This window comes from Falco peregrinus, chromosome 1, assembly GCF_023634155.1.
Source record: "Falco peregrinus isolate bFalPer1 chromosome 1, bFalPer1.pri, whole genome shotgun sequence".
Taxonomy (NCBI): Eukaryota; Metazoa; Chordata; class Aves; order Falconiformes; family Falconidae; genus Falco; species Falco peregrinus.
In genome coordinates this window covers 60,642,392-60,656,789 of record NC_073721.1, presented here as the reverse complement: position 1 = coordinate 60,656,789, position 14,398 = coordinate 60,642,392, and the positions used below count along the sequence as shown (strand labels likewise).

General features: G+C 42.3%; 1 protein-coding gene across 28 annotated transcripts in view; it reads right to left on the bottom strand.

The window, feature by feature from the left end:
* The window catches only part of MADD (MAP kinase activating death domain), a 77,056-nt gene that overhangs the window by 51,398 nt on the left and 11,260 nt on the right, over positions 1 to 14,398 (bottom strand). For 19 of the 28 annotated variants that reach the window (XM_055791960.1, XM_055791966.1, XM_055791954.1 and 16 more), the window contains exons 2-8: positions 11,777 to 11,969; positions 8,364 to 8,978; positions 5,145 to 5,448; positions 4,665 to 4,796; positions 3,305 to 3,418; positions 2,416 to 2,496; positions 574 to 630 (exon numbers count right to left, since the gene is read on the bottom strand). In XM_055791960.1, the coding sequence (XP_055647935.1) occupies positions 574 to 630; positions 2,416 to 2,496; positions 3,305 to 3,418; positions 4,665 to 4,796; positions 5,145 to 5,448; positions 8,364 to 8,978; positions 11,777 to 11,838 (1,365 nt within the window). In that variant the 5' untranslated portion in view covers positions 11,839 to 11,969. The remainder of the gene's footprint in view (positions 1 to 573; positions 631 to 2,415; positions 2,497 to 3,304; positions 3,419 to 4,664; positions 4,797 to 5,144; positions 5,449 to 8,363; positions 8,979 to 11,776; positions 11,970 to 14,398) is intronic. The other 9 variants (XM_055791980.1, XM_055792026.1, XM_055792036.1 and 6 more) reach the window with 1 other exon arrangement.

Sequence of the window (14,398 nt, the reverse complement as noted above, 5' to 3'; positions counted from 1 at the left end):
TCAAAGCAATCTCCTCAATGCTGAAACAGTCCTGGAGCCAGCCAAGGAGTAGCACAGAAGTTCTCTGCTAGGTCATTCATGACATGAAAACAGATAGTCCAAACTGGACCACTAGAAGTATGGCACTGTGTACAATTTATTGCAGAGGTATTCCCATGTGTAATCTGAATACATCTCAGGACCTAGAGGCCTTGAAACTTGCCTTGCAACTTGGCCATTCAACCAGTGAGTGTGGTATCCCAGGACAATGTGGAGACACCTTTACACAGCCACCTGCCTGCATCCATGAAAACCTCCACTTCCTATCTGAATGAGGTCTTCATCTCTCCATAAAGCTACCTCCTCTTCAACCCTTCTAACATCTTCAAGGATATGCACTGGAGCAGCACAGGTGGTACATCAGTCCTGGACACCCAGACCTAGCCTAAATCCTCCTCGCTTCTCCCACTTGCCCACTGAGTCTTCATCTTTTTATTTCAAAAGTAAATAAATATATAAAACAAAACAAAAACCAAAACTCCAAAGGAAAAGGGTAAAATGGAAAATTGAGGGGAAAAGAATAAAATAAAGAACCTTTTTGTCAGGAGTGAGCAGCTGTTTCTGAGTGATTGCAGTCATGCTAACCAGACACTGGAGGCAAGATGGAAGATCATATGATAACACCAGCAGCCCATCAGAGCCAAGACGAGCACATGACCACAGAGAAACAGATGGAAGGAAAAAAAAATAAATATCTATTACTACAAAATATCACAAATGAGAGGAAATAAAAGTGACCACAAAATAGGCACATCTTGGGAGACAGGTCTAACTGCCCCACCCCCAAACATTCACATCTGGCCACTCTGGAAAGTAGAAAGGCTGCTGGCCTTATTTTTGCAGCTAAGAATTTTCTACTGTAGTTTAAAAGCAGATATCCTGAATTTTATTCATTGTCACCAAGACCCAAAGGCACACTGAAGTGTTAATCTTAGTGAAGTGGGCCACAATTTAGTCTTCTCTACTTTGTACAGCAGCCAGTGGCACTCTTTCTCCTTTGCCAATGGTCAACTCTTCATGACAATGCCTACAGGAATACACAAAGATGTAATTCAAATTTGGGTGAACACTCTCAGAATTTTAAATATGTCTTCAAGGAAATTGCAATTTGTTCTTCTGATACCGAATTTTGCCCTAGTGAGTTTTGCTGAATAGTGCCTGAAATTGCAAGGGGGTGAGGCAGAAGTGGGGGGAAGGTGGATCTAACAAAACTCCAAGCAACACATCGCTTCCATCTGTGCTGACAGCAGGTACTGAGGTATCAAACAGGTTACACACCTTGCTCTCCTGGTCTACAAGGAGAGAGAAAGAGCAGAGCTCATCACATTAGTTACACACTTTACCTTTAGATACTGCATGCAGCGTGCATAAGGAAAACAGAAATAAAGAGATAAAACCTGCTTGACACGATCAGCCAGGATGACCCAAGCTGATTAATGGCTTAGCAGGACCTGAGAGGAGAGACTGAGACCTCACACACAGATCTGTGAATGGAGGGGAAACAGAGATGATCATAGCTTGATGGATCAAGTCAGTTTAAAGCCCACGTGGCAAATGTAAAGGAGGAATCTGCAACTTTCTATACCAACCAGAAACAGTTAGCCCCGAACAACAGTAAAAAACAGAAACCATCTGTTGTGTCCAGGAGCATTTCAAATTATCCCTCACCTGGGTAAGAAATTAACTGCAGTTATAAGCCTCAGTGACCACTCAGTTTTCCAAATTAACTCTCTCCGTTAATATAGAAAAGCAGCAACTGGATACCTAGCACTTAATATCTGTATGAACTGATACTGCTTTTCAAGCTCAAAATGCTGTTGCTTTCTAACATGGGGGTCGTTCTACCTGGCCAACTATATGGAAGAGGCACCTTAAACAGGTTGACAGAAAAGTCCTAGTCCTGTGCTTCCCCTACAAATGATGAAAGTGGAAGCAGTAGAGACAGAAAAAGATGAAACAGGTAACAAAAATGACAACAAAGTCCTCTGGAGAAACTACAGAGAGATCTGAAACAAGATGAAAGTCTCAGATTTAGCTTAGTCAGGAGAAGACAATGTTAGAAAGTCATACAGCTCAGCAACCTCAAAAGAAACCCCCACAACTTTGTTTAACCAGCCCTGTTGATTAGCCCACCTCCACATTCAGAGAAGTAGACCTCTCCATGAGTGACCAAGGGACACTTCTTTGAACAAGAGTATCTAGTAGTCTGAAACATTTCCACATCCATCTGATGTGCCAGGATACACACCTGCTTTTAACACATTTTGCTTTATATTTGCTGACTTGCGTTCTTGTCCAGTACAGCAGAAGAGCTGTGCAAGACTACATCTGCTAAGTTCTACTGAGCCCGAGTCCTTTCCCCAAAGTGCTTATTACCTGTTTCAGATGTTTTTTCAGCTCTGAAGCTTCTGGTTCTGGCAGTGCTGGCAAAGATTCTGCATTTGTAGGAACGATCACCTGGAATTAAGCACAGCAACAGACTACAATTTCCCCAGCTGTAGTCATTTTCAAAATAGAATCTCCACCACACCAGAGACTGAAGAATAAAAGCCATAAAGTATAATAATTAATTTAAAAAAAACCCACAATACAACCCCCACACACAGACACCTGCATCAACACTTTGATTTTCACTTCTTCATGGTTGTTATTGTTCACAATATCACAAACTATGGACTTATCATTTACCACACAAAAGAGAAGTTTGAGTGAACCCACGCTCATCCTTCGGAATTTCCATCAAGGAGAAGAAGATATACACATTTCCCTTGAATTAGCCCTGCCTATGCCGCAGCAGAAAGTGGGATACATAGTACCATCTGAATCATGACAAACCATGGTGCTGGAATGCTCTTAGCAGACTGGGTTTCTTAGGTTGGGCTATAAGAGACAGGGTCTCTCTGCAAGAGAGCACTGAAGCAGTAAGCCGGCCTGAATTCTACCTTTCCAAGCAAAACAATGAGCTCCTGCTGAGAGCCGACTACTGGCAAAACCCAGGGTCCCAGCTGAAGTAACTCAACAGTTCATATTTCTGAGAAGAATACATTGCAGGCAACTCAAGAAGACAGCTTTATTATTTTTTTGAGGGTTTATCTTCTAATGATACAGTCACATGAATTAACTGAAAAACAATGCCTTGCCAGCAAAAGAAATGAGGACCTTGAGACACAGCTAGGAACGGAATCCTAAAGTCTCAGCGGGTACACCGCTGAAAGCACACAGTTCCCTGGAAACAAAGCCGCAAGTCCTTATGGACACCACTTACCCTATTGGTATCCAGGTCAATCAGCCATACATCGTCAGGCATTTTAAAATCCAGTTTATAAAGGAAGAAACTTGCTGGAACACCAATGATATAAGGTGTAGGGGCTAGAAGCAACTGAGAGAAAGAGAGACTTCAGTAAGGACAAGATCTGCATTTGATATCACCACATCCTTCCCAATTATTTATTTATTAACTACAGGATGTTTATAGCTGAGGAGACACCACACAAGGCACTGATAATTAATTAATTTCATACAATAGAAACATTTAGGGGGGAAAAAAAAAAAAAAAGGCAGAATAAAAGCTCCTACTCAGAGACCTTCAATTTTCATCTGGAAGACAATGAATTTCCACGTCCTGTGCCTTCCCCTACCCTGGGATGTAATTTATATGACTGCATGGCTCTTGGGAAAAAAAACTTAGCTAATCTAACAGCTTGCCACATCTGTCAATCTGTCACGGACCAAGCCTAACTAGAGATGCAGTGAGCACAGCTGAATACACCCTCAGCTCAAACTGAGTCTGTGCCATTGTAAATATGGCTCTACCCATGCAAAGGGCTTTACCCTTACCCTTGTAATGGTATTTTGGTTTCAAAACAACATCTCCAGGAAGCAGAAGGAATTGACACATTTTTTCAAATGTACATGGAAAACCTAAGGAAAAATTCAGGTTGTTTCTGATAAGGGAATCAGCAGAGGGAAAAGCTTACATCAATAAGGCATGTAGCAGCTTGAGACCAGTGGCTTTAATTTATTCTTTAAATCTAGAACAGTTGGTCACCTCCAAGGGTGCTATGAGAACAAACCTGCAGCATCAGTTGCAAGAGAGCACTGAAGCAGTAAGCCAGCCTGAATTCTACCTTTCCAAGCAAAACAATGAGCTCCTGCTGAGAGCCGACTACTGGCAAAAGCCAGGGTCCCAGCTGAAGTAACTCAACAGTTCATATTTCTGAGAAGAATACATTGCAGGCAACAGATCCCAACCCCTGAATCAAGAACCTGCAAGCATCCTTAAATATTACGCTGGACTCTCCCCAAAGACCTTAATACTCAGCTGGGGGGAGGGTGGGGGGTAAATACTCGTCATAATATTGTGGATCTATGGTCTTTCAGTCCATTGCTTGTGAACTACTGCTTAGTGTCATACTATTCACTAAGCATGCTTTGAAGATATCCTAAATAAGTGGTGCTACCTCTGATTTAAATAGTTATGGCGCACAAAGAACGTTCTTTGCAAGGCAGACTTTGCTACAATCCCTGCGAAAACAGTGGGGAAGGAAACAAGGGCTACTCCTATATAAGTTTCAGACATCACAGAAACAGCCTTTGTAAAAGAGCAATAAAGGAAAAATACGTACCTGTTCTGCAGAGGCCATGCAGGTGGGAAGCAGAGGGATCACTGGGAACATGTACTCTAACGGGTAGATCATAGCCACAAAGGCCATCACAGACATTGAGAGTGCATTATAATCTCGGGACTGCAATACAACCTGGAACCAAAGAAACTCACATTAGCACTGCAGCCCATTCACTTCTAATGCTCCCCCGCCTCCCAGGGGCATGCAAAGCTCACAGCCAGAAGGCCTCTGATTCGATGGCTGTGAACTGGGTGACCCTCTATTAATCTGTCTGAAAACAAGCTTCAGGTGCTTTTTTGAGGGAGAGCAAAACTTTTCAAAACAAGAATGTCAGAAAGAGCTATCCCTTGCCCCCCTGCAAACTGATTCCAGGCAGTGCAGGAGACAGCTGTTCTACACACCCAGCCTGTTCTACACACTCCATCTGAAGAGAAGAGCACTTCCTACATACCTACCAAAGATCACCTCCTCCCTTCTTACCTTGTGCTCCAGAAGGATGCAGGTCAGCACCTGCAGGCAGGCATCCACTCCCAACAACTCCAAAGGCAGATGTAAAGGGAAATCCACCAAGGTGAAGCGGGATGGATCAGGAAGAGCAAAGGTCAAAGCTGGCTGCAATTCATGTGGCAAGACTTCCACATCCACCCGCTTCTGACCAGCGACAGGCATTGGCGAGCGGAGCAACCGGTATATCCAGGCTTCAATCTCCCGCAAGTCATGTAGCAACACACTAGACTTTTCTTCCACCAGGAGGGAGCCTGTGAAAATCCGCCACATTGTATCCCTGTACAGGGAGAACAAGATTAATACTCCAACAGCTTCACTTGACAGCCCTTCCACAAGGGTCTTCCAGGGAAAAGGCAGACCCACCGTGAATTACAAGATGCAGCTAACAATCACTTGGTTACACAGATGAATGGAGGGTAGGGATTTAACTTGCTAGAACAACCACTGTGGGGAAGTATAAATCTTCCTGCGGCAGGAATTAACACAAGTATGCCACTGGCAGAAATCTCGGAGCAGCGTGGGCGGGCAGTGCCCCCCGAGCCCCCAGCCCCATCCCCCCCCGCAGGCTCTCCCCGCAGGCTGCACAGTGGCCCCGCAGAAGGAGCCTCCCCAGCCGCTCTGGGCAGCCCGGCCCAGCGCCCCGCCACCCGCCAGGGACACATGTTCTCCCTCCTGCTCAGAGGGAACCGGCCGTGTGGCGGTTTGTGCCCGGTGCCCCTCGTCCCGCCGCTGGGCACCGCTGGGAAGAGCCTGGCCCCGTCCCCTGGGCACCCGCCCTGGGATACCTGCAGCCATGGGTGACATCCCCTCTCGGCTGCTCCTCTCCAGGCTGAACAGCCCCCGCCCGCTCAGCCCTTCCTCCCCGGGGAGATGCTCCAGCCCCTCACCACCTTTTTAAATCAACACAAGTATGTCACTCCCGCCTAAGAATTCCTTCATTTATTTAAAGGGTTCAGTCAGGTCCAGACCTCTAAAGATCTCTCATCACCCTGGTGCTTGAAATGCAGCACACACAGAGGATACTCTCACATCTCACCCAGAATTGCGGCAGACTGACTGCAGGATGCTGCTTCCAGCAGTCCTACAAACATTTGCAAGAATAGGAACTAAACCCAAGACAAGAAAAATATGCCACACCAAGATCTCCCAGATGTTTTGGCATAATAAAATACTCTTCTTTTATCCTACCCTAAATTTCATTATGTCATTCTTAAGAGCTGAATAACCAATAGCAGAAGGGGATGCATTTCAGCTGACAATATGAATTTCTGAAAGCTGTCTAGAGAGCCTTAGCCCCTTAATGTTGTAGCACAGTGAAGGCTACGTGTTGTAGCCATTCGACAACAAACTTCAGCCTGATAAATATCTTCAGTTACTCCAACAGATCCCTTAGAATGGCATGGGTTCCCATTAGAGGCTCTACCTTACAGTTCAAAAAGGAAAAAGGACACACTGGAGGCTTCAGAAAGGAAGAAAAATTAGAGAAGTTTGGAGGGGTCAAAAGAAGGGCAATTTGAGATTATGCCGAGCAAGTGATACACCTCTCAGGAACTGCAATGCTTCTCATCCTCCACTCTTCCTTCAGCCACTTGTAATGCACAAGACATTAGGTTGTTAACAGGCATGCTCATCCTTTTGCAAGCTTTAAGAATTCAGTTTCACCTTTATTCTGCCACCACTTCAAAACCGTTCCACTTTTTCAGGTCACGACTTGCAAACCACATGGTAATTCAAACCCACGGAGACGTATGCTCAGTATTCCTTCTCCTGCCCTCCTCATCTGTCACTCAGCTCTGCTCTTTAAGAATTATGTCCAAAAAGAGCAAACTTTTCAAATACCACACACCCTTCAAACACTGGAATATTTTAGCACCTCTTTCCAAAATCAGATGAGCTCTCAGAGTTGAGGAAAATAATTAAATTTAGCTCTTTTTCTGCTTCAGTAATTATCAGACTAAACCAAGTGACAAAATAAGCTCCCTTAATACGCACTTCCATGGGGAGGGAAAAAAAAAAAGAAGTTTTGTTATGACAGAATAATTTTTTTTCCCCAGCAGTCAGTGGATTCAGGTGATAAATCTGCTAATGCAAGAGAGTCAGTTATAAGCCCAGGAGACTCACCTAGAACTGTTCCAGGGCAGTAACCCAAGAAGTAGGCTACCGCTCTGTGAACAGGACAGATTTCTCCCCCACTTTTTTGCAAAAAATGCAAAGAGGTCATAAAGATAAAAATGATAGATGTCCTGTCATTTTTTGCTTTTGACAAGTTTAATTTGGAATGTACCAGGCTACTTAAATCACATTATGAGCCATCTCACAGCCCCATCCCTCTTACTATTGAGACAATCTCCTCCTCCAGAAATTCCTTTTATATTTTCTCTTTTCAGTTAGCATATTGGAAAGGAAAATATCCTGGAATGTAGGTGTCAGACACAACAGCACAGATAAAAATCCATGACTGATACACATAAAGACACTGTTCCTTCTCTACCCTACAGTGCAACAGCTTTTGTTCCATACCCAACATTTTAATAGCAGATATGCAAGATTACTACGTCACATTAAAAATACACCAAGTTCCTGTTAATTTGCTGTTACCAACCCCCATTCCCATATGCTTCCTAGACAACTCCTTTGTTTTCTACCTCTCCTCCCTCTCCCCTTCAAATATTGTACTTTGATCTCTTTCAGCCATTCCTGATTCTCTAGTCTTTTCTCTCCCACGCTGAAGTTCAGACTGTTCCATAAGCTCATTAGGCACACTTTCCATTTGGGGCAAGAGGGAAATGGTGAAATTCTCTACGTTGCTTCTTGGCTGTTTCTAGTTTTCTAGAGAATCAGTCCTGACATACACTGCCATGGAGCTTATAGGCCAAAGCAGCAATAACAGCATCAGTGCTCAGCTTCAGAAAAGATGATGCTCAGTCAGTTGTTAGCAGGATAGTGCCTCCTTAGGCATATCAAAAATTAAAATCTTACCAGGTTACAGAATCAGACAGAGAAGTTTTAAGTCAATCATCACAAAACTTTCCTTTTCCCACTGTGATCCTGGGTTAAAACATCAAAAAGGTCAACCGCCAGTATCTGGCAGCTTCTGCAGCCACACCTGTAGCTACAATTTGCCATGCAGACAATTGCAGCCCTGGACACAAACAGCGGGAGGAAAAAGTTCTTTCTTCCCCTTCAACATACCTCTGCACCCCACGAGGAATCCCCAACTTCTTGCCCAACAATCTCTCACTACAGCAGTCCACAAGTCTCTTGAGGGTGTACAGACACTCACGAAAGGTGGAAAAGAAGGGATAATGACTAAGGATGCACAGAGAAGTCAGAGTGCTGTTCCGAGAGCGATGGCTGCCTTTGGCCAGGCGCTTACTGCGCGGTGATCGATTCACATCTGGAGTAGACTCTGTACTTGGAGCTTGCAGGGAAGAACCACTCTCAGAACTCTCAGTACCCACTTCCTCTTGGGGTGCAGATGCGTCCCCAGATTTGGTGGATTTCTGTCCCTCCCGAGCTCGATGGCCCCCCGTGCCTTCTCCCTTCTCCTTGGGTACTCGCTTCTGGAAGGAACGGTAGAAGTTGACACAGATTCCATAGCGAATGACACCTGTATCCTTGTCTGTGAGCGTGAAGACAAAGGAAGTGTCATCACGGAAGCTCATGCGTTTTTGCCGCATGCTCAGGCATCCTTCTGGCTGGCAGAAGAACACAACATCAGGTGGTAGGGGAAAGTCCACGTGGTCTTCTAGAGGGTAACGTCGCAGCAGTTCAGGAGTCTGAGCAACACTATCACTACTTGGCTGCCTACAAAAAAAAGCAAACAAAACCCCCATAAATAGTTGACTAATCATAAAGCCATGGAATGGTTAGTATGCCCATAATCATCTTTGGTATCTCCCTGCTAACGTGTCAGGAGCCTGTGGGCGCAGCTTCATCTTTATTTCTTCTCTCCCCTACTGTGCAGGGAAAGCACAACTTCTCAGTCACTAGTCACAATGCTCCATCACTAGCACAAGGCCACAGCTGCAGAAAGGTTAAATAAAAAGGTCTATACCATCTTTATCAAGGCCCAATACAAAGCCTTTTCAAATTTGACCAAGGAAAGGCCTTTCAGAAGTATGTTGTTCCCGGAAGAACGTATTATCATGTTTTCCTGACTTTGATTTCATTTGATGAATTCAACCACACAGGTTTCCGGGCAACACTTGGGTAAGAAATACTGTCCCTCTCCAAATATACAGTCAGATGAAACCTCCCTGGATTTCAGCCATCTATGAAAATTTAGGAAGAAAATCCAGTATCAATTCCTAACTGGAAAGACAAGAATTTACTAGGAAAGAACTCAGAAAAATAGTAGAATGATATGGACCTCATCCTGTAAAATTTTCAATAAAAAGTTCTAGCAACCATAGATATAGATACATATTCCTGGGTTTGATTTTCAAGTTGGATTTGAAGTGTAAGTTATTATAAAAGCCAGGCATTAATATGCAGACCTGCGTAACACTGGCTCACCAGCCTTTTTACTACAATCACTTATGGAACACAAAGACAGAAAGGTAATCCTGTTCATTCCTAATTTTCCACCAGAAGAACAGATTCTTTCCAGATATTAACTATCTCCCTACCACTATTTTTCTATTAAAGTTACTGCGTAAGTGCCAGACAAATAGTATGAGATCCATGTGGCGAAGGAAGAAAAGTATGTCCCCAGAACAACCGCTCTTTGGTTTGACCTCTTTGCTCTAAAGTCTGACCTCTCACCATTTTCTAACGTAATTAGCATTTAGTATCATGTTTACTTAATGGGATGTATGAGACCTGGCTCCACCATCACTCTCCTATGGGATCTCCTACAAGACATTTTCTCGCCTTGATACTTTAGACTTGCTCATTTTGAAATAGAAATTACATTTGCTTTCCTCTTATCTGAGAGGTGAGAAAACCCAAACAAGTAGTAATAGAACGTTGGTAATTTACAAAAAGTGAGTTTACACTGGTGTAAATAGCTCTGCTGACTAATTCTCCCAAACTAATATTTTATTAAAGAAAAAATAAAAATGCTTTAGTAATAAAGCATAAGTTGATCACAGAATTTATCCTGCCTGTACAGTTAAGTACTGAAATACTGTATGAAAAGAAAAAAGAAACCCTGAAAAGCTTTTACATACAGTGGACACAACTAATGCATCATATGCTGAAGAAGAAATGTCAAATAATGCTGGTACTGTTTAGAGAGTTTATTTGACAGTAAATGGTTAAAGGACAAAGTCGCCAACAAAGCACCAGTGGATACATCATCAGTTCATGCCTTTGCAGTAATATTAGCTACAGAGTCTGCTCAGACATATAGAAAATCTGCATCTAATAAAAGGGAATACTTCCAAAAGGCACTGCTATTTGCACATGGTAGATAACAAGATGTGATGGTAAAGGCCACGTGGAGCTTTAAGGACTTTGCAGTAGCTGATTACTTCAGTCAGCTCCATCTCTTATCACAGGCATTTTTGTTCAAGTGCCTAATGAGACAACACACCTCTGGGCATTAGCAATCCAGCTGCCGCTGTCCAGCAAAAACCAAGAGAACTGCAGGACTCCAGAAGTGATGCTAGCAAATTCCTCAGTGGGAACATCAGACACTATAAGCATTACTGGAGGAGGCAATTAACATTTCTTCCTCCTTTTCCTAGTCAGTGACACACATATGGAAAACTTCGTTATTTTTCTACATACAATAAGAACTAATTAAACTATTATTCTGTCCAGAATATACAATAAGAGAAATAATTATTACTTAGGATTATACGATTTCTTCCATTTAGCCTATTTAAATGCTGCACCCCAAAGTATTCCAAAAAGGAAGTGGGAGGTAAAGCAACAGGGTGATGCACATAAACCACTGATACTTAAAAATGAAAGTAAAATAGCCTTCAGAACACATGCATCAAATAGACTGGCAGAAAGTTGCTGCATAAACTTTGAATAAAGAAAAATAGCATTTACTGAGCACCTGTGTATTTGAACAAACAGCACACGTATCAACCGTACATTTCATATACACTTTAAGTAAATAAGCATAATGTTTTGTCCGCTGATTGTTAATAAGACTTTAAAAAAATAAAGCATTCGCGTCATTCCTATGAGGATAAATGAGTATTAGAAGGAGAAACAGCCAAGTAAGGCAAGTTCCAGATGATTTTTTTTAAACTAAATTTACAGACTACGCTTCAAAGGCTAGAAAAGTAACCCTAAACTAGAATTTTACTTGCATGTGGCTTTCAGTATTTTCGATTTCTGAATCCCTCTATCCTGATGCCAGCAGAAGCAAAGTTCAGATGCATAGGCTACCAGAGAGTCATATATAAAATCACTTTTCTTAGTCACCCTTTGCAGACCCTCAAAAAGCAGTCTGAAGACTGCAAATTAAAGAACTTTGGCTGCACAAGTATCTTTTAGAAGGTGCCCTGGCCCAAGTAGATGCTCCCATTATGCATTCCAGACAGCACCTGCTCAGCTCCAAGCAAGGGTTCATCGGTGGATGCCAGGCTATCCATCCCCACTCTACTGCCCAAACAAAAGCAGTGCTGAGACTCTTACATTACCTGGCTCCAATGATCACAAGATAGTCAAGTAACCGAGGGCAGGTTTTCTTTTTCTGCACCATTGTCCTTGACACCCCTCCCTATGTCATCTCAGTGAATTTCTGTTCATCGATCCAGTGGTCAGTTATCCAGCCAGCCGTGATCGACTGCCTTGGGGAACAGAATCTGCTTGGAATCGTCTGGCAAGTCCAACCTGCAATCAAGAAAAGCAAGAGTGTCAAAGGCATAATCAGGAATACCAAATACATATGAGCAACTTCATGACCTTAATTACATTCCCCAAAATCCTCAGTGTCCTGTGCAGTTACGGACATCTACCGATCTCTCTCTTCATGAGTATAAAACCACAATCACATGCCCACAAAAGCAGAGAGAGCTGAAAAACACACAACAAAGTACAAGAGGACCTCAAGAAAAACCAGACAAACAAAGCAGCATGTCACTGGCAAAGAGCTATTCATGAAATGGTTCGAGGCAAAAGTATTGTTCAGGAAAATCCCTGGGATTCCTCAGTGCTTGGGAAAGGAGCTTTAATTGGCAATCTGTACAGTTAAACATGACTGACATAAAACATGCAACCTGAACTTCAGCTGTCTGATAAACAGACTGACTAAAAAAGGGATAATATCAAGAAAGTCTGATCTGATATAATGCACCTCACCCTCCCAAACCTGGATGTGGCCTAGAGCAAGAATGACCTCCACAATCCTCAACGACTGAGACGACCAACACTTCTTCTGTGAAGATACAGAACCACAGTTCTACAGAACTGCAGTTTGCAATAGCAAAAGTGCTTCTGGTAAATCATACTGGTTTTTTCACTTACTTTATAGAATTTCATTTATCTTGTGTATCTGCACCATTTAATCTTGATATCCATGCCTCCCACAGCTACTTTCTCAGACCACTTTATAACAGAAAAATCCCCTTGGCACAATTGGTATTTTACTGCAGCATTACCATTTGTTAAAAACTATGCTTAATAGACATCCAGAATTCACTAAGCACTGTAAAATTGTTCCTTCCAATCTCACCGTTCACACTCCATTGAATTCATGACAGAGATTAAAAAAAAAAAAAAAATCTTACAAAGTAACAAATTACAATGTTTCCTATCTACATTCAAAAACAACCTGAAAACAGAAATTTTCTGAAACAGTTCTTGGAAACTCTAAAATCAGAGATGCTCAAACTATATAAGTTGAGCACCCCAGTGCAAGCATTAATAAAGTTATTTTACATAAAAACATGTGAACTGATTCCCTTTTGGGGCATATTCAGAGTGAGGTTTGTATTCCAGTTCATATTTACATCCTATGGCTATCACAGAATTCAGACAACTATTATTACTGTACTGAAATCTTTCAGTTCTGCAGCATAAAGTTTATAAGTTTATCTGTTATATAAAATTATAACAGATTTATTAACAATGTGTAAATCTCACCAAATTTAGGTAATATTCTTGATGTTTCTCTCATTAGTTCACAACCAAAGGTCAGTTAAAGCCACTGTAACTGTCAGCATCTCACAGTTGCATTCCAAGTCTAGCAACATATTTGCTTTGTAACCAGCCCTTCGCATTCCAGGTACAGACTTGGGGAATTTTATTCATGAGCCCGCCAAATACCAGTAAAAACGCAAACACACACAAGAAGTATGTATATAATTTATCAAAAAAGGAAAATCATACTCGTAAGTATTAATTATGGAATAATAAACTGAAAGGAACCTTAACGCTCACACCTACAAACCCCCACGTTTTATAAGACTTTGTGGCACGGTTTTAGCAGATCCTCAGTTACAGCCGTTGTAGGTTCCTACGTGACAGCACTATGAATCACCTTCTCTGAGCACCAATACTTCATAAAGTATCTTCTCTAAACAACAGAGAAAACACAGGCACAGGAAGTAAAGCTCCTGTCTCTTCATTTCTCTTCATTTTAATGATATTACTGAAAACATTGTAAAATCTGTCCTGCAACAGCTCTTGATCCAACATATTCTGCAAGTATTTCGGCATAGATGAACTTGAGAAGAACAAGATGAAGTTGGCATGATCAAGGGGATCTTTTTGCCTTCAGTTTGAAGAACTACTTTGTTTCCTTTCCAAACAGCTTTACCCAGAACTGTTTAAGGAACCCACTGTTCAGTTACAGATACGGGCATAAGAGTAAATTACCATGAGGTAACCTACGAGTTTGACTTTGAGGAACTTCCACTGCTCAATGGTAACCAAATATATGTTCTTTGTAACAGAGACTATCCTACTCCTCAGTGAAGACTTAGAAACTAAACTGCATTTACAATGGACTAAAAACACATGCAATAACTACAGAGTAACTGAGAGGCTACAAGACCACAACCTTAGCTTGCCTTTTAGTAACTTGTCCATATCCTGTGGTTTTGTCCTGTTCTCTAGCCTGGAGAACACCTCTTAGGACTGCAATGCTTAACACAGCTTCCCTACAGTTCTGCAAAGGAGCTAGCACGGTAGGCAGTACAAACACTCCATCAAAACCATAAAATTTTCAAACGAGTATGTGAGCAGACCACCAGCACAAGGGAACACATGCAGCGCTTCCAATGTCCCTGGAATGGCTGAAGTTGCATCCTAGTGATGCC